At 46.3% G+C, this 15,211-nt stretch overlaps 1 protein-coding gene across 3 annotated transcripts; it reads right to left on the minus strand.

Moving 5' to 3' along the window:
- Positions 1–181: 181 nt before the first annotated feature.
- On the minus strand, positions 182–13,984 carry prkacaa (protein kinase, cAMP-dependent, catalytic, alpha, genome duplicate a). Of its 3 annotated transcripts, none has more exons than XM_018754614.2 (10): positions 13,308–13,984; positions 6,388–6,449; positions 5,750–5,878; positions 5,512–5,610; positions 5,354–5,436; positions 5,141–5,267; positions 4,903–4,998; positions 4,606–4,728; positions 3,005–3,169; positions 182–2,440 (listed from the first exon to the last, which is right to left on the minus strand). In XM_018754614.2, exons 1-10 carry the CDS (start codon positions 13,351–13,353, stop codon positions 2,315–2,317), a joined length of 1,056 nt encoding a protein of 351 aa, XP_018610130.1. In that variant the 5' UTR covers positions 13,354–13,984; the 3' UTR covers positions 182–2,314. The 3 variants fall into 3 exon arrangements, with proteins under 3 accessions (XP_018610130.1, XP_018610129.1, XP_018610128.1); XM_018754613.2 differs by lacking the exon at positions 13,308–13,984 and adding an exon at positions 9,671–10,089; XM_018754612.2 differs by lacking the exon at positions 13,308–13,984 and adding an exon at positions 8,047–8,174.
- Positions 13,985–15,211: the final 1,227 nt, after the last annotated feature.

Raw genomic sequence — 15,211 nt, forward strand, 5'->3', positions numbered from 1 at the left:
GAATTTCGAAATTAGTTTGGGCGCCTTGAACTAAATTAATCATGCTCCTTCCTGTCAAAAAAGGTCAAACATTTTCGTTTTACATTAAATACAAAGGCCACTCCAAAATGTTGTGTAATACACCTCTATATATGTGTATATATATATAAAAAAAAAAAAAAAAAACAGAACTACAGGCAGATAATTTTAACAAGTAAAACTTTATTGGAATGATACATGATGCAAAATATTACTTATATTTTCATTTTACGCACTTCTGTCCTACAGGTCTCCGCCGAGTTTTACGGAAGAGGGGAAAAAATATATTTAAGACTGTCAAAAGGCAGAGTTACAGTATACAATATAGTTTCCAGAAAGGTGATGACAGGCTGGCTCCTCTGCTGGGAGACAAGAGCCGTGTTATTGAAAATACATTTAGAAAATATGAAAAAAGCGTAATAACTTAATTTTTTTTTTTTTTTTTTTAAAAAGTAAGACGGTCTGTAAGAAGTGTTAGGAAACGGGACGCAAAACAAAGAGCAGTGGTTGGGAGGGGAAGATGGACGTACAAAACGGGAATCCGAAATGAAACACTCAGAAGCTATGGACGTAGGAAGCCAATATAAACTTGTTTTTTCGGTGACTTTATTTATATATTTATCTGGAATGGAGATTTTCTGGCACTGAATTTCCTCCCCTCACCTCCGAGACCTGGTCACTAAAAAGACCCAACAGCGACAATACCGTGTTCTGCAGCCACCTCACAAGCAAAAACAGAACACAAGAACGCGTCACTAAGGCAAAAAATATATATATATATTAAAGATATTTAAAATTTTCAGTAGAAACCAAGCGCGGGAAACACGGCGCTGCTGGTAGCTTTTGGTGGGAAGTGCTACGATTTCGTGGAGCAACCGTTAAACATCGGGGACAAACCAAGCAACTTGCCCTCAGACTGTCGCCCCCTCGGTTTGGAACGTAAGAGCTCGAGAACACCGCCCTCGGGCGCCACACCGGTTCTGGCTCGTTCTGGTGTGAGACACCTCTCGTCAGCACTTGCCACAGCCAAACCACAGTATCTCAACTCTTATATCATTCGCCCACCTCAAACTTATACATTGAAATCCATTTAAAACGAAACCCCACAGCGTTTGGACTCCACCTTAAAATATTTAATTTAACATTTTGAGAGGAAAAAATAAAAATCCTCTTCTGGGCTTCTAACAGGCAATATGGTGTGGAAAGGTGAACAGAGGAGGACACCACTATGAGTCAGGAAGGCCTTTGAGAGCAGCAGCCATGTCCTGGTGGCACAAAGCACGATGCCTTGCCAGGGGTTGCATGCCTCCAGCCTCGCCATATTACATCATAAAGCCAAGCCTGCTGGAAAATCCCATAATCCACACTTTACTAGTGGCTCCTGATAGTAGAATCCGAGCCAGGATGCCATGTACCCGACAGAATTGTCCCCATGCACAGGGCAAAACAGAATGCCAAGGCCAAAAGAAAAAAGAAGAAAAAAGAAAAAAAAACAAACTCATTTTTGGGGTTGATTAAGAATCATCCAGGTTAGTCTGAAGAACCTGGGGAGCGTTTAGTGAGTTGAGGAGAAAAGCGACGGGGGAAACAAATGAGGACCACACTGATAACTTCATTCTTTTTCCTGGAGGCTCTCGGAAACAACACCTGGTCAACAGCGTTATCCTGAAATTGGAAAGCCCATGGAAGACGCAGGACCTAGGGTTGCATTTGAAGAGTCTATGGCGCAAGATATTCACAGTACTGTCAGCACTTTCCTAAAGCAGTTCCTTGGACTGATAATTGACATTATGAGCTCAAACAATGTTCACATTCAACTCAACGCACTTGGAGAAGGTGGAACGATGAACGTTGGTGTGCCCTTGTTGGCAAAGTTCTACTCAACGGTCTGCCCGAGAAGATATCAAATCGTTGCTCAAAGAAAAACGCCATGACATTAAACCTGCCACTCTGTCCTGAACAATGACAAAAAATATCAACCAAATGAACTCTGTGAAAGGACTGTAAACCCATTCCTCAAAAACAGAACCGTCCCCCCCCCCCCCCAAAAAAAAAAAAACGACAACGGCAAAAATAAAGACAAACAAAAGGTGACTGACAGACACGGCAACACTGCTGGTTCTCTGTGGTCTTCCTTCTCTTCGCTCAGGGGAATTTGGGTTGATGCTCTTGGATGGAGATTGGCAGCCCAGTGTATCAACCACTCCCACCCCCAAAAAATACTCCGTCTCCCATATTTATATTTATATATACGTATATATAACCCCTTTCTCTCTCAGATACTCTTGAGTGGATTCTAGAATTCGGCAAATTCCTTTGCACACTTCTCGGTGAAAGACACTCGGATTTCCTCCTCATCATAGTCGTCAAAGTTGCTGGTGTCGCCTGGACCTTTGCATTTGGGTATAAAAGGTGCCTCCACCTGAGACACATAGAAACACACACAGTAAGAAAAGCTTAATTTGTACAGTATTTAAATTTAGTTTATATTGTAATTCTTTAATTTAAATTGACAACATTTCTATACCTTGTGATTAGTCTGATCAAAGTCAACTGTGTACACTGTGAAAAACATTGACTCCCCATATTTATTTTTTAAATTCAACTTATTGTAAGCCATTTCTATAGCTTGGCATTTTTACTGGAGCCACATTTACAATCTTACTAAAGGTATCAACAGAAGTAGTGGGGGTTGATCTAGCAATCTTCATACTCATGTCCAGCACCTGAGAATACTATATTGACACCTGTAGAAACAGCTAGTTTTTCCTTATTTTATCTCAATACAATAAAACATACAACTTTTGTGTTCCCATTTCTAAGATTGTTTTTCTTCGATGAGCTACGAAAGGCTTTGCTGTGATGGAGTCTTAGCAGACATAATCAACTTTCTGGTTGGTTGTTTCAAACTAGCAACAGCACTGCAACCTCTTTATCTACACTACCAGCAAACTGAACTCGCTCGACAGCAGCCCTGTATACTCACCTTCCTTTGGTAGATGGCAATCCAGTCGGTGGTGGCAAACCACTTGTGACCCTTAATGTCATTAACGCCATTTTTTAAGTTCCCGAAGCGCTTGGTTAGGTCCACCTGGAGTAGGTTCCTCAAAAGGTCCTTCAGGTCTGAGCTGAAGTGAGATGGGAACCGTACCTGAGAACAAACGAACAAGTGGGGTGATGTCAGTATGGGATGCACTCAAAAGGGCAGGTAAAGAAATGACAGCATGATAGAAAGAAGACGAAAGAAAAACTCTACAAAGAAACTCCAAAAAAAACTGATGGGCCCAAAAATATATATTTTATTTCTCTGTGTGACACACCTAGGTGGCATACCACGGATGTGATGCAAGAAGAAAGAACCAAACGCACTAGTACTAAATGTACTAAATATCAAGCAGAAAGTGCAACCTTCAGTTAAATTTCTTCAAACATGTACAACATTTTGCTTAAGTGTCCTCCCTCGAGGACACCAGTTTCCGTGGGAATTTTGAAAAATTGTGACAAAGGCTTAGCCTCTCTCTGGGGTCCTTGAATCACTCTTCCACTTAAGGAAGCATCAATGCACTCTGTGCCAGAGACAATCAAGGAATTGTCTTACTTTTCCTCACATGTATCCTGATGTACTGGAACAATCATTAATATGGCAATATATATGGCAATTCTTGACGTCCAGATGAGAAAAAATGCAAAAATACAAAAGTCAAAGATGATTTTTTTCTGGCCGTTATGGACAATGACACAGGTAAAAAAAAAAAAAAAGAGAGAAGCTTCTTTAGCAAAAGACTTGCCCAGCTATGCTGTTCCAAAGACTGCTACCTGAGATCATTCCCGCCAAAGTTCATTATGCTCTATAATGGGTCCTCTCACTTTAGGGGTTGTACTGAACTGATCATACCACATTTTTACTTATTTGCATTTTCTGTTCAATATCTGTCTGCTTCATTTATATTTATATTCATGTTAAACAGGTATCATTTCTGTCACTATGTGTTGTTACTACGTGTGGGGTTTTTTTTTTTTTTTTTTTTTTTAAAAGTAGGTATTGCATGTATGTTACTCTAGCCTCTTCCAATTTCCTCTGAACTTGTGTTTTAAACACAAAAGGCATAAGTGGGATTTTGATATGCTTATTCTATGAATGTGAGAGAATGCAAGCTTTCAGGAATAGGGTTCACTCAACCATTTGATTGTCCCCCTCTATTTTCTTGTTACAGCACAATACAAATTCTATTTTTGATTATGTTATGGAACACAGGCTGATCTGTAAATATTTGGATAACCAAAGTGTTTAACATTTTTCTGCTACAAAAATTAACTGACCCTCATGAAAATTCAAAGGAATTCTAGAACATCTTGACACTCTTCTGGAATTCATTCGATAAAACAGTGCTGTGAGATCACACCTGCAAAATACTATAACTTTTTGACCTTTTCACCTCTTGATGTACATGGGTGTATTTGTAATTTCTCTGTGTCATTTCAGCATCTATGTTGCGATGACCCAGTACTGTTAAATACATTTTAAAAAAAAAAAATTGACAGTGCAGGGGTTTTCTATTGAAATAGATAGCAGCTCCCTTAACTTACCTTCCCCGAGACAATCTTCTCGTAGATCTGAATGGGCTGATCAGCAAAGAACGGGGGATAACCTGCAGCCATCTCATAAATCAACACCCCTAGAGCCCACCAGTCCACCGCTTTGTTGTAACCCTACAGGCAAAGAACAGAGGGCAACTGAGGACACGTTAATACCAATAACTGAAAGAGATCTCAGGTCACTGATATGCAAGCTGATACACACTCAACCAATCCAACATTAGCCAAAGCACTCAAGCACGGATCTCTCTTTGAGAACACATATTGTAGAAAGCATGAGAAGATCACCTTGCTGAGGATGATTTCAGGAGCCAGGTACTCTGGAGTTCCACAGAGTGTCCAAGTCCTGCCCTTCACTCGTTTGGCAAACCCAAAATCTGTTACCTTGGAAACATGGAGGGAGCAAGAGGACTTTTAAGTTCTCCATCAGCCATTTCATTCAGTCATTCTGTTGACAGGTTAAGCCATGAGCTATTTAGCCATTCCTAAAATGCTTCACATACTAGTGCTAGACACAGAAGCTCACCTGTATGTAGCCTTGCTGGTCGATAAGCAGGTTCTCAGGCTTCAGGTCTCTGTAGATGAGGTCAAGTGAGTGCAGGTACTCAAATGTAAGAACGATCTGGGCGGCATAGAAGCGGGCGTGCGGCTCGCTGCACAAGGGAAAGATGGCAGGTGAGATTTGTGTCAATGGCCCAGGCAGATGTACTAAACAGCTGTAGAACCCTGGCCTGCTCACCTGAACCTGCCAATTCTCCTCAGGTGTGAGAACATCTCACCACCTGGCACATACTCCATCACCATGTACAGATTAGTGTTGTCCTGTAGAGGAGAAAGTCATCAGACAGGCACAAACATACAAACATGCGTACGCACACAAACACGTTCACAGTTTACCTTGAAGGAGTGTTCCAGACGCACAAGGAACGGGAAGCTGACAGCCTGCAGGATGCGCTTTTCATTCAGTGTGTGTTCAATCTGCTTCAGCTTTACCACCTAAGTGCAGAGACAATATGGATGACTGCATCGTCATGTAAAATATACTCGCCATCTCAGTCCATGGGCAGAGTTCAAAAATCAGTACTTAAAAACCAGTGTTTAGCCCATGCTGATGCCCAGGCACAGCCCAGCTCACCTTTTGTTTGTCAAGGATCTTCATGGCATAGTGCTGACCCGTCTCCTTGTGTTTCACCAGCATGACCCGTCCAAAGGAGCCTGTGCCCAGCGTCTTTATCCTCTCAAACTGGTCCAGAGAAGCTGTATTCTGGGAGCAGGGGCAAAGTAAACACATTTGTGAGTCTACGAAAGTGTGTCAGTGTGTGTTGGAGCTACTCAGAATACCCAACCAGAGCACTGGCAGTGTTCCTTGCCAAGACAGGATTCTCCAAATCATAGCCACCAGGGGGCATGATGATCTCAATGAAAAAAACCAGCTTAGACACACAAGTGCATATGTACGCATGCACGGACACTCACACGCATGCAATTAATCCCACAGATAGAAGACAGAAGAAAAAAAAAAGGAAAGTTGAGAAGTACCGGTTGGTTTTCTTATGCAGAAGACAACGAACTAACCAAAAACTGACTACGCTGCTTCTGAAACCTCAACAAAGATGTGTGTGTGGGTGTGTGTTGCAACATCATTACTGTGGCTGCAAGGGGAAGTAAACAACCTCTGTATCCATAAGTGAGGGGAGATAAGAGCAGAGACATAAGGAGAGATCCATCTCTAGCAGCAGTCCCCCCTGACCTGACCCACACACGCACACTTACCTGTGCTGGATTCTCCCATTTCTTAAGGAAATCTTCTTTGGCTTTCGCGAGAAACTCCTTCACTGAAAGAGACGAGGAGAAGAAAATTCATTCCTACGGCACATCACCATGGAAGGAAAGGCTCACAGAAAACCTCTCAGCTTAAAAAGAACTTGCCATTCTGGAAACATTAGCCCGAAAGACTGCGGGTTTTACCGCGTTCTCACTATGGTCCATTTTTAACTCGTTCGTTTTGGCTTTGTCGTCTGCCTGTTTTAGAGTGATGTCTCAGAGGGGGACGGCAAGCTGCCACTGCCGTCCCTCTCCCAGCTGTCCGTGCCAGCACACAGCATTGACGGACTACACGTCACACACCGCTTCCTGTGCCATTCGTGACAGAACTGGAGCAGGAATGGAGTCAATAGTAGTTTATCGACTGCGCGTGTGCGCGCACGCGCGCGCGTAAGAGAAAGCTCTTTCCGTCTCTCCAGATGGTGAGTCAAACCCAAATATCTCCCCGATGAGGTACTTATATGAAGAACCAGAGGGTGAGAATAGCAGTCCCTTGCCCCACATAGGCCCCGCCCCCAAACCCTCTCAAATAAACACTTCTGATCACCGTCGCCAGTGTGGAGGCTGCCTTATCTTTACCAGCTAATCGTTTGACTCAAAGAACATCTCGTTCTCCTCTCCAGTGTTATTGCACCGGTTCGCCAGGAACACAAGATGTGGCTCTCGAGGGCTCGTCCTGCATGTGAGTGGCGGGGGGGCGGTAGGTGGCTTCTGGCATTTTTCCGCTAACCGTACGCTCCATCACACCCTTAGGCCTGCGGACACCAGCTAACCCCCTTCCCAAAACAACCAGTATATCTGCATTTTATCACTATTTGAACAAACTAGCTAAAATGGCAGAGCTATAGTAAAGCAGAAAGGAATGTGCCCTAGAATTAAGTTAATTCACACGATATTATTCACTCTAAATTAATTATGCTAAACTATAATATGCTCATATTACAGTCTTCTAAGCCAGTTGCAATGATTTACCCATTTATAAAGCTGGATCATTTTTTTCTGTATCAATTCAGGGAAAGTGCCTTGATCAAGGGTAAAACAGTAGGAGCAGGGATTCGAACCTTGGTCCTATCTAACTTGTACATAACAAATGCCAGGATTTCTAATGTACACAGCTAGACAGGGACATTTTTAGAACCCATTCTGCCGCAGCCCTAGTACCTGTGTATTCTCTGCCAGTGGAGCAACACCAAGGTTCATCACAGCTCAGCTGTTGTCCGTCTCTCTCGCGCTCTCACACCCTCAACACACGCGCAAAGTCCACAACACGACACATAGAGAAGCAGACAGCACCACAGGGACAAAGTCCAGATACACTTGGCTATGTTTGTTTGTCCCCAAGGGATATTACCCAGCTTTCTGCACCCAGCGGTTGCGAGTTCGTGACCCGAATTCTCAGAGACCCCAAACTAGAGTACGACTGCCCTATCAAAGACTCACCGAAGCCTCTCCCCACTCATTCCACATCAAACCCCAGACTTCTAGAAAAACACTCTTAACCCAACCTCAAGCCCAGGACCTCCTAGGGTGTCAGAGACCTGGCTGTTTAACTTAAGAGAGTTCACTTGCGGATTTTTATTCGTATGTCCACAACTAGGCATCCTTTACCTGCACGCCCCTCAGCCTCTGCACCTCCGACCGCGATCTCTGCCCCTCCAGCCGCGACCTCTGGAGCCTTCGTTCCCGACTCCCTCTTTCCAACATGCCTCCTGGAGCTTTTCCTGTCGCACATGACCCCTCACCGTTATTTTCTTCACAGACACGCAGCCATTGCTCCGGGTGCCGGATCCTGGTCCCCTGGCAGACGAGCCCCTCGTCGCCCCCGTTACCCGTCTCCCGCCAAGAGCCGCTCCAGAGGAGGGCTCGCGCTTTCCGCCCCGCGCCGTTCGCCTTCTCGCGCCGGGCCCAGCAACGACGCCAGTGCTCACCCTGCGCCAGTATTTATTGTGCCGAAGGTCTCTCCCCCTCCTCTCACGGCTCGCCAAGGTTTCCCCCACAGACTCCAATGGAGGTGACGAGTGAGAAAGAGCAGGACAGCGGAATGCTGAAAAACAGGGTGGTCGCAACGTCACAGTTCTATCACTCAGGGGAGGAAAAAAGCACACCGACTGCGTCGTGCCCTCCCAAACAGCTGCAGGCCAGCAAGGGCTGGTGATCAATGGCACCCAATCGATCGGCTGGGTTTGTGACCACTGTGCCCGCACTGTTGAGAGCAGCATAGGGTCGGCAAGGCTCGCATTGACCTGGGAGTCCAACCGGAAGGCCGAGTCCACGCATTCCCCAAGCCCAGTAAGCCTAGAGTCTTCAGAAGAGTCGTCACAAAGCAGCTTCATTCAGGCTGTTCTTCTCAGTGGATATGGTGGACCTCTTCACCCTCTTAGTTCTCCATGTTCATCTTTTACTTCTCTTCTTTGTCGAGCAGAATAGAATGAAATTCAAGGAAAGGCCGAGAAGTATTTCGGGCAGCGTCTCCGGGGTCGCCCCACGGCCCCCCAAAATATGGCCCCTTTAAGGAGAAGTCAGGAAGTGTGAGGCAGGACGTACACAGACCTGCCCTTGTTATGCAAGTGAGCGGCAGCCGTGGAGATATTTTTAGATGCCATGAAAGCTCCAACTTTGACTGTGTGTCAGGCTGCAAAAACATACACTGAGACAGTGGGCCAGGAGATGTGTTCGCCATCCTCTGCACACATGCGCTCACCTGACACAGTGAGCAATGCGGCGAACCGTGCAGACCTGGAAAGAAACATCTGCTTTTGATGCTCGGCCAAACCACACACATGCCCGTGCACATGCACGTCGCACAGTGCCTCTGACAGACGGACACGTTGCCTTGGAGACGGACAGTGGGCCTTATTCAGGTTGCTGCGGATACCCAGCAACGGCACAAACACCACACACTATTTTAAAAAAAATTTTAAAAAAAAGGAGGGGGATCACCTGCCCCACTTCTGATCCACACATGAAAGAGACCCATGAGATGGGATGCCCCTTACCCACCTCCACAGCAGCCTCTTCTCTACCACCATTCTCTCCAAAACATACAACAACAGGCCTCTCAAAGGCTCCTTTCCTCACAGCAGGGCCTTCCTGATCAGCGTGCGTGAGGAAACACCCACCCGCAGCACACATCAAGGCACAACTAGTGCAGAAACGCAGATCGTGGCCGAGGGAAAAGGGTCCAGCAACGAGCGTCGCCGGCCCCCCAAGCCCTGCATCCCCACTCACGCACTCTGGCAGCAGGCCTCGGGCTCCTCTGGGGACCGATAGTGAAGCAGCTCCCCGCTCAAGGTGTCTCTGAGGCCAGGGGCGCCACGGTGGAACAGCCTTCCTGTCAGCTTGTGTAGGGCCGACATGGTATGGAACGCGGACGGTGCAGAAAATCACACAGATGTTGCTACAGGCAGCAAGAAGTCCATTCACTGATGCGTACGCAGCCTTTGAAGGGTGATGGAGCGCCAACTCCCGGTTTTGAAACGACGTGAGAACCCGGTCGCTGGAGATCGGGAGTTGTGGAGGACTGAGCAGAGGCCCCTGCTGACTCTTGCTCGCTGTGGTGATCTTCTCAGCAGCCACTGGGCTGTGGCCTTCTCTCTTCGCCGCTCCTCCTGTTTCCTGTTCTCCACCATGTGGTCAAACCCTCCCCGCAGGGTTCCTTCCTGTGGACCCCCCCCCCCCCCCCCCCATCCTCCGCTTGAACGCCGGGCCGCCCAGGTTCCGCAGCACAACGCTGACTCCAGCTGGACTCCTCAGTAGCGCAAAAGCTGCTGCCCTGTCCCACCAACACCTCTTGTCGCTGAGGAAAAAAATAAAACGCCCCGGAGTTTCCTTTCTTCTCTGGCTTGCACCCATCTCCAGAGGCTGTAGAAGGATGCACACCATCCAGCTAACAAGAATGTGAATCGCAGCCCATGCAGAATTACCACAGCGGTAATAGTCGCCAGGTTTCATTCAAGAACATACACACGTTTCTTAAAGCCTTGGTGTGTGTTGTGCACGCTTCTTATTTTACATCATTATTATTTATTCATTTATCTGATGCTTTTGTCCAAAGTGAATTACAGTAATTTACTACTTGCAACGATTATAAACAAGTCAAAGCTGGGTAACTGACTGGAGAAATTGAGTAAGCACCTTACCGAAAGGGACTACAGCAGGAAGTGGGATTCGAACCTAGGTCATTAGTGCACAAGATCGTGGTTATAACCACTTTGCCCCCTTGTGCTGCCCTACAGCAACTTACAGTTTTAAATGTTTAAACTACTGCTAATTTCCCTTGAGGGAAGGAGGAAGAAGAAAGAAAAAAAAAAAAAAAAAAAAAGGGCTAGTGCTTCTATACGGTCCAACAGCAGGAACATGACCCAACAAATCAACGTTTAAACACGTGACCTTGATCGTCATGCTCCCTGTCCGCTCTTATGAACCCATTTCACCATTATTACGAGAGACCACTTTGAAGAGGCTTATTTCTTTGACAAACACACAATTTTTACTTTATTAGTTTGCTAAAAATACAATCTAATCTGCAACTGATTCGGCTTACACTCTCACCCGCTGTTATTTATAGAGCAAAACATTTAGTGAAGCGACTTGAGACACAGCTGTACTTCCACACCAAGACCTTGAACTTTGTACCATCTGGCGAATCTCAAGAATCCTAACCACCGTGGTTAAAATGTATCTACTGAAAAAACAGGATCGTCAGATTGTCGAGACAGAACCGGATCGGAATTCTGCTAAGGTTGAGTGAAATCTTGACTTGTAAGCGTACAAGAAGTCCAAACAATTTTCAGCATGGTTCCTGCTTGAAGTATGCCCTGCATTTGGCTCAGTAATCCAGCTGTGACTGCTAAATATGTATGTACGGAAGAAAACAGGATTGTCAAAACTAAAGTGGATCAACATTCTGTTAAAGGCAAATGAAATTTCAACATGGAAGTGGACATCTACACCTGCAATCGCCAAAAGGAAGTCCAAATGATTTCCGGCATGGTTCCTCCTTGAGGGGAGAGTGAGGAGCAAGACTCTTTGCTGGTGGAGCGGTGGAAGGAGCTGAGACACAAAGTGCTCTTGTTCCCGAATAACTTTGTCACATGTTGTTCAAGAGACCTCTCCACATCAGGACCCAGCCTCAGGAGAGGAACACCGCTGGGCCGCATGATTCTTCTAGTCGAGGCCACACCCTTTACATCCTCCACACACACACACACACACACACACACACACACACATCCATGAACCTCGAGTCAGGACCTGGGGTCAGGATGGCCCTGCTAGGACCAAGCAGCCTTGACAATGCTCCCAAAAAAGCAGCCACAGCTAAGGTGTCCGACTTCCCCCAACTCCTCCCGAGTTCTGACCTCGAGATCCATGGGATGAGAATCCTTGAGGGCATGCTGCCACTCTTTTACCGCTCTTGTTTATTGTCTATTGATCCTAATAATAATGAGCTTTTATATTGCATGGATTTTCACAGAGTCAAATGGAAACCGAAGGTAAATGTCCATATTTTTGTTTAACAAAAAAATGGCAGCAAAGGTTTGACGTGAACTGCTCTTGTCCCTGAGAAAGGTACTTAATTTCCATGTTTCCATGACAGGTTATGACATTCTACAAGAACATCATCATCAATAATAATAAAATTATAAACCTAGCAGCCAAACCCTTTGGAAGTGACAGTGCCCAGTCATATTTTCCTGTGAAATACAGCCAGGTAAGATAAGTAGGGGGTTCCTAAACCCAGACATCGAAGAAGGAAAAATAACTACTACTATTACTACTACTACTACTACTACTCAGGTAGTCTCCAAGCCAACTGATGACTCACCACTGATCAGCACAATCAAAAACTGCTGATCGCTGGTCCTGTAGCATCCACTGACCACTCACCTTCTTCCCTCCACAAGCAACAAAAACAACAGCTCAGTGCTGGGCCACAGGCTCTCTCTCTCACGCGCACAATTTCAAAAGGGGGGCAAGCACGGTGGCCGAATAATCCATTCCTAAATCTTTCCATTAGTCTAAATAGAGCTTTTCCCTCTAGTAAACACCCATCTCATCTGCGGTGCCGACGAAGAGGCTGACTCTGACACACAAACGCCGCTCGCCATGCAACAAGTAGCGGAACCCAAAAGCCCTTCCGCGTCCATCTGGCTGTCCATCCGTGTGCGCTTAAAATTAATTTCTCAGCGAAAGAAATGAGGATCTGAGCAGCCCCTCTGTTAGAAGACATGAGAGGGCAGACATTCCACGTGGGGGCTGATAGATCAGAGGATGTCACGGGGTCCAGACCTGGAAGTGTCCCAGCGTCGCCGCATCATCGATAGATGAACACCCCGATGGCTAACGCATGGCGGCAAGCGCGGGGGGTCCCGTCTGCAAGAGGCTGGAGAAGGGCTGCTTTCACACATGTCGTACAGAGTAGGGCTCTCTGGGCCCGAGTCCATGCGTGCAAGTGCCTTGGGGCGCAGCAGTCCAAGTGGATGGGGTGTGTAAAGGATTTATAAAAAAGGTATCTAAGCCAAAGCCATGTCTCTGGGGTGTATAATGGACCCCTGCAAGGGTGTCTGTAGAGCGTGCGAGGGATGTACGGCCCGCGTACAAGCCAGGCACAAGGTGAACGTGTTGGCCACGCCGCCCCATGCATGCATCTCACTTGTGATTCACTTGGGTGTCCAAGTAGCGTGTTTCAGATGCGTAGGTTGTGTAAAGCTTGGGTAAGGAATCTGTGTATTGCAGATGTGTAATGGACGTGTGGGGTTGGGTGAAGGGAGGGTGTGGAAGGGATGTTACGGCCATGATCATGTAGCTTGTGACGGATGTGTTAGTGTTTAAATTAAGGGACGTAGTAGGGGACGGGAAACACTCACCGCTCTCCATCTCGCTGCCCTTCTTGGCGGTGGGCGCGTTGCCCATGACTGCAGGCCGACCAGGGAATCCCTCGGCTCGGCTCGGCGGGCCCGGCTGCTCTCGCCGCGCACCTTTCCAGGACGGGAGGCCGGGGGAGGCACGTCCGCAGCTCGTTCAGGCCGCTAGCATGCGCGCTAAACGCCCGGATTGGTGTTAATGAGTCGCCCCCCGCTCTCGCGCTATTCCTTTTTCGCTCTTTAGCAGATGAAAGGCAAGAGAGAGAGAAAACAGCTCCGATCTCGCGAGTGCGCTGCGTGCAGGCGGGCGGGCGGCTGCGCGCGCGAGCGAGCGGAGGAAGCTCGCGGGTTTTTTCCGCTCGGTTTGTGTTGCGGTTCCCGTACCCCCCGGGTTCAATCCACTCCGCCAAACCCGGCTCGGATCTCCTTTTTCTCAAAACGTCCCTCCTCGTAGACCCTGCCTGCCGAGGTTTGCCCCCCGGTTCACTTGGTGCTTTTTCCCTCGAGGTTTATTACCCGATCTATTTCGGGTTTCCACTATTCACAGTTGATCACTCCCCCTTCTTTACCCAACCCCTGCTTCCGAAAAGCCTTATTCTAAATCCAGTACCGATAACAAGATACCCAAATCGACAACCCCCCCATTAATCCTTAGACTGGGGAAGATGGAACTCCAGCCTTACGAGAGGTTCCGCCTTTGCTCAACCCCTATAGGTGTCTCACAAATGACAGGCAGCAAAGATTGGCTACTGATAGGATATTAAGTGGGACGTCAAATCCTTGAGGTATCACGATTTGCCAAAATTCGTCTGTCAATGGCGTTTTCCCCGCCCCTACACACCAACGAATAACGTCACCTATTATTTTCCTCCCCTTTATGCCGCGCCCACTTTTCCATTCAATAATTCTGGTTGGCTCGTCCGGTGACATTTAATGGTAGTCCTACCTAGAAACCACTCCATTTGTGAAATTTAGATTGGCTGTCAAAAGCGAGGAGTCTAATACGAATGGCCTTGTCGCCCCCCCCCCTCCCGCCCGAGTAATCTGTGATTGGCCGAGTGACGTCAGCATCAGTCTATTTATAGAAAGTTGGTCAGACTTTAAGGCACGCGGAGACTTTACGGCTGCAGAATGTTAAAGATAGTACAGTACCGCTTCTCCCTTCGGCACTGTGGACCCTAATAGCCTACATAACATGCTAAAAACAGGAACCATAAATAAGCACGTAGCAATGAATTATGTATCGATATTTTCAAGCAATTTATGTTAACACAGATAGTTATCCCTTAGTAAAAGGTCTAATTATGCTAGTTGAGGCAACCTGTTGTCAAAAGCGTTATGCACAAATAAATTTAACTCACTGCACTGAACTAAAACTACAAAAAATAATGCAAAATTTCTTAATCAACCTCAAGGAGCAGTGAACAGTGAAAAACAAGAAAGCCTAGGGCTGCTTCAGGGTGGAAAAGTAATAAATACTTTTTCGCAAATAACTGCTCAGTTTTTCTAATAAAGCAAAACTAACACGCCAAGAATCATGAAGTATTTATGTATTTCTGCGCTACTCCTGGTGCGTATAATTTATCGTAAATTCGTTAAAACAGCTATTTGTGACATACTTCTGCATCCACAATACAAATGCTAAAAAATTTAAAATTGCTGCAAGACTGCTGGGGTATTTAGCAATATCCTGTGTACCCCTGTTACTTACCACTGGTACTTTTAATTTGTTTGGCAAATTTACCTACAGCAGGACCTTAAGTTTTGTGCATTTGGATCAAGTTTTAAGGTGCATAATCTCACTATGATTTATATGGTGGAAGATAAAGGATATTTCACTACCCTGCTATTAACATTTCAAACCTGTACTGTGAGCCCATATAATACATTCAGCTGACATAATTTTC

Source organism: Scleropages formosus, chromosome 8 (assembly GCF_900964775.1).
Source record: "Scleropages formosus chromosome 8, fSclFor1.1, whole genome shotgun sequence".
Lineage (NCBI taxonomy): Eukaryota > Metazoa > Chordata > Actinopteri > Osteoglossiformes > Osteoglossidae > Scleropages > Scleropages formosus.